The sequence below is a fragment of the Palaemon carinicauda genome, chromosome 1, assembly GCF_036898095.1.
Source record: "Palaemon carinicauda isolate YSFRI2023 chromosome 1, ASM3689809v2, whole genome shotgun sequence".
In the NCBI taxonomy this organism is placed as follows: Eukaryota; Metazoa; Arthropoda; class Malacostraca; order Decapoda; family Palaemonidae; genus Palaemon; species Palaemon carinicauda.
This window is the reverse complement of record NC_090725.1, coordinates 277,413,789-277,428,788: the sequence shown is the minus strand read 5'-3', so window position 1 is coordinate 277,428,788 and position 15,000 is coordinate 277,413,789. Positions and strand designations below refer to the sequence as shown.

At 34.5% G+C, this 15,000-nt stretch overlaps 1 protein-coding gene across 1 annotated transcript in view; it reads left to right on the top strand.

Annotated features, from left to right (window-relative positions):
• LOC137644838 (dynein regulatory complex subunit 2) overlaps nt 1-9,953 on the top strand; it is a 15,282-nt gene extending 5,329 nt beyond the window's left edge. The window contains exons 5-13 of the mRNA XM_068377729.1: nt 7-230; nt 2,677-2,874; nt 3,424-3,603; nt 3,871-4,098; nt 4,226-4,318; nt 5,054-5,201; nt 6,704-6,852; nt 7,231-7,478; nt 9,542-9,953. Coding sequence (XP_068233830.1) covers nt 7-230; nt 2,677-2,874; nt 3,424-3,603; nt 3,871-4,098; nt 4,226-4,318; nt 5,054-5,201; nt 6,704-6,852; nt 7,231-7,478; nt 9,542-9,815 — 1,742 coding nt within the window. The 3' untranslated portion in view covers nt 9,816-9,953. The remainder of the gene's footprint in view (nt 1-6; nt 231-2,676; nt 2,875-3,423; nt 3,604-3,870; nt 4,099-4,225; nt 4,319-5,053; nt 5,202-6,703; nt 6,853-7,230; nt 7,479-9,541) is intronic.
• Nucleotides 9,954-15,000: the final 5,047 nt, after the last annotated feature.

Sequence of the window (15,000 nt, the reverse complement as noted above, 5' to 3'; positions counted from 1 at the left end):
TACAAGGGCTTCACGAGGAGCACGTGGGCATGCTAAGTCATTACCTCCGACTGAGACAGGCTGGGATCACCCTGGCGATGGCCGACGACACCGAAAAGCAGGCAGCCCGTCATCTGCACAGTCTGCGCAGCTTGGCCTTGGTTGCAAGCGCCACGCAGAGAGAACACGACCTCACTGAGAAAGAAGAGCTGGCTGCTTTTCACACAACCATTACGCATATCACGACTCAGGTAGGATTATCTATGATAGTATTGTTATTGACACTGAGAAATGGCTTCAGGTTCATTTATAACTTTTGATGGGTTCTATTTGACTCCGAGGAAAATTAAAAATGAGAAAAAAATGAAGATACTGAACTAGTAACACAGGATGCGATGTAAAAGGCAAAACGTCTATATATATATATATATATATATATATATATATATATATATATATATATATATATATATATATATATATATATATATATATACAGATAAATATAATACTTTAGATTAACAAAATTAACATAATTCTTATTAGGTTCAATAATGGTCAATAAAAGATTTGAGATATAAAAATAAAAAGGCCATTAGTTAGGCCTATATTATATACATTGGTCAATTCAAACAAAAATGTCTTGAAGGAAAATAGCCTACATCATTATTGTGAGGGACTAAATTTAAATATACGAAAAATATCTATGACGAATTGAGATCCACTAAAGAAATTTGGTTTGAATAGATCACCCTAACTTTAAATTGATACTGAATATGATAAATGATAGTTTGAGATCTTAGTCTAGACTTTATAAATGAAACTACCAATACCACGACCTTTTCTTGACCCTGGCTTACCTTGGTAGCTATTTATAGTTTTTTCAATTGGTTTGCGCCGTCCTATAGCCAAGCACACACCATGTAAATGCACAAGGCTAGTTTAGAAAAAGGGGGTTCCTACTTTATGGGGGTGACCTTTTTAAAGAAAAATAAATAATATCTCTCTCTCTCTCTCTCTCTCTCTCTCTCTCTCTCTCTCTCTCTCTCTCTCTCTCTCTCTCTCTCTCTCTCTCTCTGGCCTGTTCTAATTTTGGAATTATAAAAGATAGAATTGACAAATTCACATAATGAGACGTACTTGAGTGTTTATGTATATATAATTATATGTGTACATATAGATATAGGTATATATATATATATATATATATATATATATATATATATATATATATATATATATATATTTATATATATATACTGTGTATATATATTGTGTATACACACACACACACACATATATATATATATATATATATATATATATATATATATATATATATATATATATATATATATATATATATATATATATACTGTAAATATGTATATATATATATATATATATATATATATATATATATATATATATATATATATATACCTATATTTATATGTATACATATAATCATATATACATAAACACTCAAGTACGTCTCATTATGTGAATTTGTCAATTCTATCTTTTATAATTCCAAAATTAGAACAGGCCAGAGAGAGAGAGAGAGAGAGAGAGAGAGAGAGAGAGAGAGAGAGAGAGAGAGAGAGAGAGAGAGAGAATATGATTAACTTTTGACCAACATACAACGTAAATTTTTTAAGGTATTTTCTTAGTCTACCGTAAATTTCGGATAACAAGAAAATTATCTTGCCTTTGGAAATCAAGACACATCATCGGGTAAGCTGACTCGCTTGTAATAAGTCATATCTATTACCTCTGCCAAAGAGGTTATAAAATTACCTGCGTTTATTTACCTATTTATCTGTTTGTTTGTTTGTTTGTTATGAGGATCACGTCAACACTTCTTGCTGGATTATCACAAAATTTTAACAACAGCTAGATATTATACACCAGAAGATCCCAATTCTGGTTATTATTGTTATTATTATTCAATAGATTCATTATCGGTCAATATATGGAATAAGGAAAGCTTAGTCCGCAGACTTGAGTAAAATGTTGACAGTCTTCATTGGCGGAGGTCTGAAGTGTCTGATTTCTCTTTCTACTTATTTAACATTTTCTTTTTCTTTTGCATTAATGTTCTGACGTTACACTGACGGGTGGTGCTATTATGCGCTTTCAGTAGATGATAGAAAAACGCAAATAGAATGAAAATTAAAGCTAGGAAAAGATTTGCTTTGATATATACATTATTCAAGATATAACAGTGACATAAATGTGAAATATAATTCGTAAATTTCGCATACCCTTTAGAAATTTGTATGGTAACCAATAATTTTTAAGCCTCCCCAGGTGCTCTGGGATTATCTTTACATCAGTCCGTAATCTCATCCTGTCTGGAGGTTTTGGGTCTTGCAAATTGGATTACCCATCAAAGAGAGCCATTTGTTTTCAAACTTAATTAAGACAACACACAATTTGTTACCAAACCTTATTCTTAGACTATTTAGTATTATACACAATATATATATATATAAATATAGAATGTAATTTTTTTAGCTTCATTTTTATTCACAAAATTCTTAAGTCACACGATTTAAGATAAAATAAATTTCATAATTTCAATAAGATAACCAAATAATTTGCTTTGGCTCTCCCTTTAAATCCTGAGCGCCAACTTCTAATCTCTTTTTAGCTTCTTTGATTTTTCTACCATTGTTTTCTTTCTAAAATCAGCTAGAAGAAGAACTCGCGGCTGCGAGGGTCGAGAGGGAGCATACCATGGAGGAGGCCTGGACTCGACTGGCACTGTCCATGAAAGACCACGAATTCCACACTGCATCCTTGAGAGCTTCGTGTGATAATCTGAACCAGAAAGTGGTTACCAATCAGAAAAATCTAAAATCCATTAATCAGACGACTAAAGAAATGCAGGTGAGTTTGTTAAGTTTTACGTTAAGTGTATATATTTAGTGTATAAGTTTATATTGACAATTGATTAGCAGCTTTATATCATTTAGATTATATTGTACAGCCAAAGATAAAGAGACTCTTCTCTATACCTTTGGTATACCCTATCTCGTTACTTTATGAAAGCAAGTATTATTATTATTACTATTATTATTACTATATAAGCTACAATCCTAGTAACTGGAAAAGCAAGAGGCTATAACCCCAAGGGCTCCTAAGAGAGAAAATAACACAGTGAGAAAAGGAAATAGGGAAACATTGAATTGTGTGCCTAGGTGTACCCTCAAGCAAGAGAGCTCTAACACAAGACACTGAAAGACTATGGTACAGTGGCTATGGCACTACCCAAGACTAGGGAACAGTGATCTGATTTTGGAATGTCCTTCCCCCTTGATAGTACTGTTTATAAACAGGATTTTAATATTTGGACCTTCAGTCCTGTGCTATTTCCTTTTGGATAATGCAATGGAGAAGAACGAACATTTATTTCATCATTTGTTTTTTTTTTTCTAGACAGAACTTGAAGAACTGCGCTCTCGCCTCAAGCAAGGCACCTCCCACTCAGACTCGGCTCAAGAACTCAAGCACCTGAAGTCTTCGCTGCAAGTGCTACGCGTTTCTCTGGCTACTCAGCACGTCCACAGCAGGACTGTCATCAAAGCTATTAATAAACGAGGATACGAAGCCAAAAAGGTGGTTTGGTGTTGTAATTTTGTTTCTATAACTTATGATTGAGCATTTTACAAAGTGCTGCTTTCCGCAAGAAAAACTAAAATATAGACCCATGCCTTTTCTATCTTCCTTATCTAAATGTATTTTCACAAGATCTGAATATCACTCAGTTTTCAAAATGTGGATGTTTAACGAAGGTAGTATTACAAGAACGCCAATTAATGGCATGACAACATTCTTCATGACACTTTTGCTCAGAAACTTTTTATTTTTTTTTTTATTTTTTAGCAATTGGAAGCGATGCAGAAACAGGGACGAGCCATTCTAGAATTGGCATCTGCGTGTGCCCGGCTCGAGACGTCTCGAGACAGGAATGTGCCTTTTATGCCCCCACCTCCACGTCTCGAGTATACTGCCGAGGCATCCGACGACGGTTCCCTAAGGACACGACTGGTCCCTGCTGCGCCTGATCCCGATCAAATAACCGAGGGCACACCACAGCTAATCCCTCCTCAGGTAGCCCTCTCTCTCTCTTTCTAGAATCCTTGTTACAAGTTTTTTTTTTTTTTTTTTTTTTAAATGCAGTAGACTAATATCTTTCGTCAACTTAAAATTGCATTTCTTCTTTGTCATTCTCTTCTAGGAATTTGAGACTCAGATGGGCCTATCTTCGGTTGCGGATGAGGGCGTCGGTACTTCCATTTCCTCCTCTAAAACACCTTCGTCCAAGCAAAGGGTGAGATCTCACGCTTAGCCTACTCTAACTAACCTTGCAGCCTAGGGCTTATTATAGCACACACTAGCTAACCTTTCTGTCTAAGTATTATTATTACGAAATAGTTTAGCAAAACTCATAAGTCTCACTTTTAGACCATACAAGGGTTCGAATGACTGATATGTTCTTCTTTAATAAGTAGAGATTAGAACAAGTTAAAGTTTTAGAAGCTGGGTAGGAAAATGGGAAAGGACGTAGATGGAACGTAAGGGAGAGAAAGAGATTAGGATTAGTATCATAATTATTTCTGTGAATGTGTTTGTACTCGTGCGTATGTGTAGATTTAGTTATCCAAGGAAAGTTTTATTTATAAGCAAGGTATGATTTTAAAGGCTACTTGTTTATGTTTGGTTTATCTATTGAAAAGTAAGATTTAGGTAGTAATTCCCTTTAAAACTAAAACTTTGAAATTATATTGTCAGCTAAAATAGGCAATGAGAAAGCACCAAAACTTCGTTTACCAAAAGTACTTTAATACACATTACACCTTGCAGGGTACATATTGATAAGAAACAGATACTTAAATTACTTGATAAAAAGAAAGATTTGTATAGGCCTACCTTAGTTAAAAACTGCTATTGTCAACCTCATGGGATCTGAAAATTTCTAGAAGAATGCTGTTGTAAAGTTGGAGAAACGTCATTTTGCACAACATTTAGACAGGAATTCTCAATCTTCTGTTTTCTTTTATACTAGGCGCCTTTGCGAAAGATCAGCAGTGTTCTAGAACTGGACGACGGAGTAGGATCATCTCTTGGGTCGCTTTCGGCTGCCCCTTCTGCTTCCATTGCTTCTACAAGCGGCATTTCATTACCAAAAATCGCCCCTGCTCAGCCACCTAGAGGTAAGTGATTAATACTTCTACCTTGGCTGCAATATGTCATCCTACCTGAAAGGTCTCTTTAGCTAAAATGGGCTGTTGTAAAAGATTTCTTGAGTATATATATATATATATATATATGTATATATATATATATATATATATATATATATATATATATATATATATATATACATATACAATATATATATATATATATATATATATATATATATATATAAAAAAATATATATATATATATATATATATATATATATATATATATATATATATATATATATATATATATATATATATATATATATAAGTAATCGATGGCAAAGACTTGTTGTTGATGGGCACCATAGTGAGCTTAGGAATATGATATCTGGTGTTCCTCAGGGTACTGTTCTTAGCCCATTACTTTACATATTATTTACCCATGATTTGTGGTTTGACTTAGAAAACAAGCTCGTTACATACGCAGATGATGCTACTCTCTTTGCATCAATTCCATCTCCCGAATGTAGATCTGGGGTTACTGAATCCCTTAATAGAGATCTAGCTAAAATTAGTACATGGTGCACATCATGAGGAATGAAGTTGAATCCTAACAAAACTCAAAGTATGATTTTGAGTAGGTCGAGGACAGCGGCTCCTCGCCATCCGGATCTCAGCATTGATGATGTTGACCTCTTTATGGCTCAAAATTTTAGGTGTGATTCTTAAAAGCAAATTTACTTTCGAGAAATACATTCGGTTTGTCTGTTCTTCCATTGCACACACACATAAAAAAATGGCTTATTGAGAAAGTCTTTTAAGATTTTCGGTGATCAATCTATTCTGAAGAAGTGTTTTAATTCTTCCATTCTACCTTGTTTCGAGTATTGTTCTCCTGTCTGGTCTTCAGTTTCTGAATCTCATCTTAATTTGTTGGACAGGAACTTACGGTTTATTAAATTTCTTATTCCTGATCTAGATATTAATCTCTGGCACTACTCTTCAGTTAGTTCGTTATGCATGTTGCATAAGATTTTTCATAACTCGGACCATCTTTTGCATTCAGATCTTCCCTGATAGTACCATCCTGCTTGTAATGCTAGTTATGCTGTTAATTCTAATAGTCAGACCTTCTCCATCATTAGGCTGAATACTACACAGTATTCTAGAAGTTTTATTCCAGCTGTGATCAAGTTGTAGAATGATCTTCCTAATCAGGTAGTTGAATCCGTAGAACTTCAAATGTTCAAACTTGCAGCGAATGTTTTTATGTTGAACAGGCTGACACAAGTCTCTTTTCATAGTTTATTTATGAAATATCTATTTTAATGTTGTTACTGTTCTTGAAATGTTATTTGGATTGTTCATGACTTCTCTTGTAGTGTATGTATTTCCTTTCCTCAGTGGGATATTTTTTCTCTGTTGGAACCCTTGGCAATAATAATAATAATAATAATAATAATAATAATAATAATAATAATAATAATAATAATGATAATAATAATAATAATAATAATAATTTGCAGGAGTCAGTGGGCGCGGGAAGCTGGGTCGGGACAAGCTGGCCAGGATTAGCGAACTGTTATATCACGAGGAGGCAACTCAAGATGCACAGGATGCCATCCACTCTCCTGGAAGCTCACCGCATCCATTGCCAGATTTCGTCTTGCAGGAGGTCAGGATTTTGTTCATAATTATACACACACACACACACACACACACACACACACACACACACATATATATATATATATATATATATATATATATATATATATATATATATATATATATATATATATATATATATATAAGATGTGTGTATATATTTGTGTGTGTGTGTGAAGGCCTCCTTATTTTGTGTTAGGATTAATTTGTTTATCATTATGAAAGTGAGTTTGAAAATATAAGTAATTCTTTTTTTTATTTGAAAGGAAGGACTTGGACGTAAAGAAATATATTCAACAATCTTCATGAAAACATTTGCCTATCTATCTATCTATCTATTTATCTATCTATCTTTCTAATGACCTTTTTAAATCTACCTTCAAAGGCCGAGTGTATTCTGAAGACCCACGACGACCTGCGAAATTTCTGGCACAAGTACCACCACGTGCAACTGGAGCGCCTCGCCCTTCGCAGCGAGACCGATGTCCTGCGTCAGGAGAACAGACACCTGAAAGCGAAGCTGAAGAATTACGTCACCTCCCTCGGAGTGACGGACGCAGCCCTTGGACAAACGTCGGCGCCTGTCACCATATCGCATTTCTCCGTGTCTTTCACGCACACCCCGAGGAGCAGGTAAGATGTGGCCATGGTCTAGATCAGGGGTGGGGAATCCTTTTTTGGATGAATGCCATCTTGCAATTCCTCAATGCTCCTTAAGGCCGCATAGAATTTTGTTGGTTATTTTATCCTCCAAGAAGTTTATTAATAATCTAAAGAAAGAGTGACAGGTTTATAAAAATTCAAAGCATTACAATTTCAAATATTTGAATTAAGTACTTTTCATACAAGTAATCAGTAAATGAATTATATTGAAAAGTAAAATTTGAAATATTTCATTCAAGTTTGGGTTGTTTTCATACTGCCGTAAGTAAATGAATAATATCGAAAGCATGTCATTTTCAAATGACTTTAGTGAAGCAAGTAGGTTCTTTGTATTGAAGTGATAAATAAAATAATATTAATCTTTTGGAAAAGATAGCTTATAAATATCAACAATATAACATTTTCTAATATTTTATATTGGCAAGCAGGTACTTTTTAAACAATCACATCTTATAAAAATGCAACATCCCAGTAAAAAAAATTGTATCTATTTAAACACACTTAGCTGTTTTCGTTGAAAAAAAATCAATTATTTGCTTTATTAAGATGTTCAGTAAATCCCTAGTTTTCAGCCAGCATAGTCGGAACACCATCAGTGCATAACTTATTATAATAAGGAAGTAAAATTTAGTCCTCCTTTGTGACATTGCTTATTGAAGTTGTTAAAATGTCTGTTCCTCTTGTCCTTGCATTAAGGTTACCTTAGGGAAGCTGTTTTTCATACAATCAAAACTCATCAGTGACAGCACAAATAAAATATTCTTATGCCCAAAATCTGGAACCTATTGACTCATCTAAAACTAGTGAGGAGATGGACAAAACAGGAACTCTCTCGTCCATCATACATTAAATTACTCACTCACTGCAACTAGCAGTTTTTCCTTGTCAGCTACAATAGCTGTTGCAGCTGAAAAGGAAAACATGCTAGTTGTATTAAGTTAGGATTCATTGAATTCAAGGAAAAATTACTTCCATTCTCTGGGAGGTACATCACTGAACACAACTTTCCTGTTGTCTGTGTGTACATATTTGTATGTGTGTACTTACAGTAGAATGATTTCAAACACACAATATTCAGTGTCAAAGCAGAAATATACTACACATACTGTACAATATCAAAGGCCGTAGAAGGCCGCACTTGATGGTCCAGAAGGCCATATAAGGCCTTAAAGCCGCAGGTTCCCCATCCCTGGCTCTAGATATATACCTAGACCATGGATGTGTCTTTGGAGAGAAAAGGGAGAAAGGGTGTTAGTCGTTATTATTATTATTATTATTATTATTATTATTATTATTATTAGCTAAGCTACAACCCTAGTTGGAAAAGCAAGATGCTATAAGCCCAAAAGTCTCAACAGAAAAAAGCCATGTGAGGAAAGCAAATAAGGAAATAAATAAACTACAAGAGAAGTGATGAACATTTAAAATAAGGTTTCTTAAGAACAGTAACAACGTTAAAATAAACCTTCCATATATAAACTATAAAAACTTAAAAATAAAAAAAAACAAGATGATGAGAAATAAGATAAAACAGTGCCTGAGTGTACTAAAGAGAACTCTACCTCAAGACAGTGGATGACCATGGTACACAGGTATTTTAATGTTATCTACTTTGGTGACGTCAATTATAGACACCTGAGAAATTAACAAACGTCAGTACGGAAAGTACTTCCAAAAATATATATTTTCATCATCTCCTCCCACGCCTATTGACGCAGAGGGCATCGGTTAGATTTCGCCAGCCGTCTCTATCTTGAGTTTTTAATTCAATACTTCTCTTTTCATCCTCTCCTACTTCACACTTCATAGTCCTCAGCCATGTAGGCCTAGGTCTTCCAACTCTTCTGGTAGCTTATGGATCCCAGTTGAAAGTTTGGGGAACTAGTCTCTCTTGGGGAGTGCGAAGAGCATGACCAAACCATCTCCATCTACCCCTCACCACGATCTCATCCACATATAGCACTCGAGTGATTTCTCTTATAGTTTCATTTATAATCCTGTCCTGCCATGTAACGACCATATTTTCATTTTAGGAGGAGGTCACGTTCAGTCCCGACCAGCAGCCTCGGCAGAGCAGGAAGCCGCACGGTGACTTCCGCGGGCAGTGCCATGAGAGGAGAGCGTAGTCACACAGCCACGCCTTCAGGCAGCATGGGAAGGGAAGGCGGCCATACGATCACAACCCACGAAGACGGTGCTTGGGGCTCTCCCCGTCCAGCCCCTCCCGAAGTCCTGCCCATCCAGGAAGCGAATCACCTCGTCAGGATTTCTGCCATGCACTCGGCTCCGAGAATACGCACTTGCTAATATATTGAAATTGTTTTTTATGGTATCATTAGCAGTTTTACATTTTCTCCGAAGAATTCAAATGATTTTTTAATTGTTCACATATATGCAATTGTTTACTGACTGCAGATATTCATACATAAGACAGATTGTTAACGTCACTACACAAAATAATTACGTACATTTACACACATTTTATTACATGCTTTAAGTGTTTGATATTAAGAACTATGAATTCTGTGATGTAATACAAATATATTTAAAAATTTGCACAAGTGTCTGTTAGTCTTCCTTATGTCTGAATGTGTTTCTTCTTTGCTTGTCCATGCTATCAATATCATTATTATTCATGATGAGCGTATCATCTTATGGAAAAACACAATACAATGATGCCCAGCAAGACTTTTTTGCCACTATCCCCGTTTTCTATTCTTATCTTGCTGCCCAACCTCTTCTCAATTTCACTTCACAGTACAACTGTGGGACTCCTCTAGTTGAACTGTTTGACACAGGAATTCCTGGAACACCACGGTCTGTCACAAACATCGAGAAAAGTAGTCTTAAGGTCGTAATTCATCTCACCATTGGAGAATACAAAAGCGCAAAGGTGCTTTGAAAGGCGTTAGGGTCATGAAAATGTCAATTTTAGATGTATAATCCTTTGTTTTGCAATCTTTGTGCAAAAAATACATTTAAAAGTGCAGTTGAAAAAAATTTACGGTTTTAAAATCAAATCTGTATCCACATACAGTATATTTTAATATCCGTGCAATTGTCTGTAATTTAAAAAAACTTATTCTAGACAGAAGAACTCTTCTCGTCATGTTTACAAGAAAGGTAATAAATCTAGTTGAAGTAGGTTGGGCCGTTGAATTCCATTGTTTAATATCCCTAAAAGAAGAGATGATTAATAGTTGCACAAAGGTCCCAACTTTCCCGAGCTAATTTTGTCGTGCCTTTGGTTCAAAGAATGGCTGACAAAAGGGAGCAATGATCCACAGTAGCCTTGATGTGTTTTTCATTTGTTTTATTTCTTTTCCATGAATAATAGATACTGTCCTGTATCAGTGATTGATTGAAAATATCAATGGGTGTGTTTGTTTGCATTGTGCATTGCACTACACTGTTTTTAGGTTTTGTGGATCTGATGAGGTTAATTAAGATATGAATATTGATTTTGCCAACGAATTATTATTGTACAATAAAGTTCTCTGTAGATTTTGATTGGTATAAGGCTTGATGGTTCTGTTAACTATGGTCAAATGAACTCAAGATTTACCGTATTGTAGATGTTGTTAATTGAATAGATGTCAGTGTTAGAGGGTTATTTTGATCTAAATGAAAAGGAAAATGTGATATGAAAAGAAGAAAAAGTATGGAGAACGAAGAAAAAGAAAATTCATAGCAATGCCATGACGTTTCACCATTCCTTATGGTAGACACCACCTTTAAAGGTTTAAAGGCCGCTCATGAATGGCAGAGGCAAGGGACAGTGACATTGCCCTAGCGAACAGGACATTGCCCTAGAGACTGGACTGACCATATATACATATGATCAGCACCCAAGCCCCCTCTCCACTCAAAGCTAAGACCAAGAAGGGCCGATGACTCAGCAGATAGACCTATAGGCTCCCCTGAAAGCCCATCCTTAGCTCACAAGGATGGTAAGATTGCAGCGACTAAAGAAACTATCGAGTTTAAGGGGGACAGGAACCCCAGGCTGGCGTTCACCAGTCAGGGACGTTACCACATCGGCCATCACAACCTTGTTTTGCCGAAGCTGTCGTGAGGAATCTAATTTGAAATGCAAGAAAGTGTGTCGGCAGCTCTGTGCCCAGACTGATCTGGTTTATCCCCAGTCTACTTTCGCAACTGGCCCAGCCATTCACCGCTCATCCAGATCTCTGGTGGTTGGTAGAGTCTGGGGTCATGGCCTTTAACACCTTACCTCACTAACACTTATCCTGTCTTTAACCGAAACAAATTAGCACAGTTTAGGGGCTGCTGTATAACCGAGCCCTTTCTGAGTGGGGATACCTTAACGTGGTGAAAGGGTTTGTGTATCGCCATAATCAACAAAGCTGTACTAGTCAGGGCCACACATACTAGGTTGGTTTGCTGGGAGCGATGAGACGAAAATCTCCCTCCATCAGCAATTCGCACTGGCCTGCGTGTTGATGAAAACTGCTAAATCCCAGACATGAATTGAGATGTCTGAGGCATTTGTCAGCCAGTGAACAAGAAACAACTACATTTGTTGTTGTAAATAAGAGCCTGTGCTGGTATATACAGTAGGCAGAGAACTCTCTCCAACTAACCAGCCTGACGCTGAACTCAAAGACGTTATAGACTATAAGGAAAATAGAATAACTGGATTGGTGTGCATTGACATTGAAAAATAATCTTTCTTATTTTCTTTAGGTAGTTCAAGTGGACAATTGAGCTAAAGTACTAACTTGGAGAACAAGGAATGTATTGTGCGTATAAAGTAATCCTTTTATTATAAATCTATCTTCAAGAAAATTAATATTTCGCATTTGACATATATTATAGGTTTAGAAAGAATGGCCTTTCAGCTATTATTATTATTATTATTATTATTATTATTATTATTATTATTATTATTATTATTATTATTATTATTATTATTATTATTAGGCTATGCTGATTTTGCGTTTCACTTCTTTAGCAAGGTCTTCCTTAGACTCTGGGGTAATTTGGTTTCTTCGAAGCGTGTAACCATTGTGACAAAAAAAAAAAAAAAAAAATCTTTTGTTATCCATCTATTTTTTGCTTAAAATGTCTAAGCATTTGTAATGTACGATCATGTAAATGATGTATTGCAATGTCATGCAATATGTAATAATCAGCTGGTGAATGTAATTGCATCTAGTTCCTCAACAGAATTAAATTGATGCAGTTTTTTTTTCATACAAAGTTTCTCTTCCTAAGAATAGGATGATTCATTGCTCATTGGAATAACATGATTTCTACATTGGCCAAATTCCTCCATTAATAACTTCAAAGAATTTCTGTAATCTAGTTTGAAAAGAATTTATCAATGTCACTTTTTCTGGATTAGTTGTTTGAATGACGATGTTAAACATTGAGGTAATCAAAGATGATTCCTTTTGAGTACAGTAATGGCTTACAGTTCTTAGAAAACATGCCCGAATGAATAGTTTATCAACGAATTAATAAAGTCGGTTATGTTTCTTTTGGTTCTTCGTAAAGTACAGTTATTTTTGGAAGTTTTAAGTCGCATATGTTCCGGGGTCAGGATAAACTTTAAAGAATCTTATACGCTCTTTCTCTCTCTCTCTCTCTCTCTCTCTCTCTCTCTCTCTCTCTCTCTCTCTCTCTCTCTCTCTCTTATATATATATATATATATATATATATATATATACATATATATATATATATATATATATGTATGTATATATACATATATATATATATATATATATATATATATATATATATATATATATATATATATATATATATATATATATATATATCAGAGAGAGAGAGAGAGAGAGAGAGAGAGAGAGAGAGAGAGAGAGAGAGAGAGAGAATGTTCCATGCCGGAAAAGTCCTTTAAATATAGAAATTAAGGAATTATCAAAAGAGAAAATTGTTCTACCTCAATCTTCTTTGCATTGTTGAATTTTAAGTAATAGATTGGGAAGAGTTGTGTATGGGCATCATAGTGAGTAAAGGATTGTGATATCTGGTGTTCCTCAGGGTAGTGTTCTTGGCCCATATATATTCAGTATATTATGTAGTTTCGCCTAGAAAAGATGCTCGTTGCATATGCAGATGATGCTACTCTCGTTGCATCCATTCCATCATTTAATTGTCAGCCTGGGATTCTTGAGTCCCTTGATAGAGATAATAGAGATCATAGAGTTCTCTTGCTTGAGGGTACACCCGGATACAATATTCTATCTAATTTTCTTTCAATTGATTTTGTTAAAACTTTATTGTTTATATAGGAAATATTTATTTTAATGTCATTATTGTTCTTAAGATATTTTAATTTTCCTTGTTTCCTTTCCTCTCTGGGTTATCATCCCGGTTGGGGCTCCTGGGCTTATAGCAACATGCTTTTCCGACTAGGGTTGTAGCTTAGCAAGTAATAATAATAATAATAATAATAATAATAATAATAATAATAATAATAATAATAATAATAATAACTAAAATTAGTCTCTGTGATTATGGGGCATGAAGTTGAACCCTAACAAAATTCAGAATATAATTGTAAGTAGGTCGAGGACAGTAGCTTCTCAACATCCAGATCTCTGCCTTGATAATGTTTCTTTAACTAGGTATACCTCTTTTAAAATTTTAGGTGTGATTCTTGACAGAAAATTTACTCTTGAGAAACACATTCGGTCGGTTTCCTCTTTAATTGTGTACAACAAATTGGCATAATGAGAAAGTCTTTTAAGATTTTCGATGATCAAGCTATGCATATGCAGGTGGGCTAGGTCTACAGCTTCGTACTATAGTGCATTTTTATATTCATTTTAACTGTCTCATTTATAAAAATTACATTATCAGTCCGTTATATTTTTTTTTATTGTTTAGAAATCTCTAGTAAAAATATACAAACCGGCAGGGCGAAGTTATAAAGAATTCTATTTTTTGTTTTATTTTATATAGTTCATGAGATGTTCTAACAGCCTCTCTTTGTGCGATACGGTTTACATTTCTTAAAACAGAATATATATATATATATATATATATATATATATATATATATATATATATATATATATATATATATATATATATATATATATATATATATATATATATATATATATATATATATGGGATTCTACTCATGGCAATTTATCAAATTATGGAGTTCGACTTCTTTTTGGTATTTGAGAATATATGGATCAATTTATCGTCTTTGGTGGGTGGGAGGGGAAGTGTTTCTAGTGCCAAAACCATAATAGATATCAAGATAATGGCGGATTCATAAAATGCATTATTGTCCCAGAAATAAAAATGCTATAAAATACGGGAAAAATAAGCAGAAAAGAAATTCCAGAGTAGGGGAGATTAGGTAAATAAGAGTCACTGAACACGACAGCTGTAAGCATTAAACGAGATATAATATACTTTGATGGTGTTACCGCCTGAATATCTTTCAAAACACAGTGACATGAATTGACATTGACTATACAT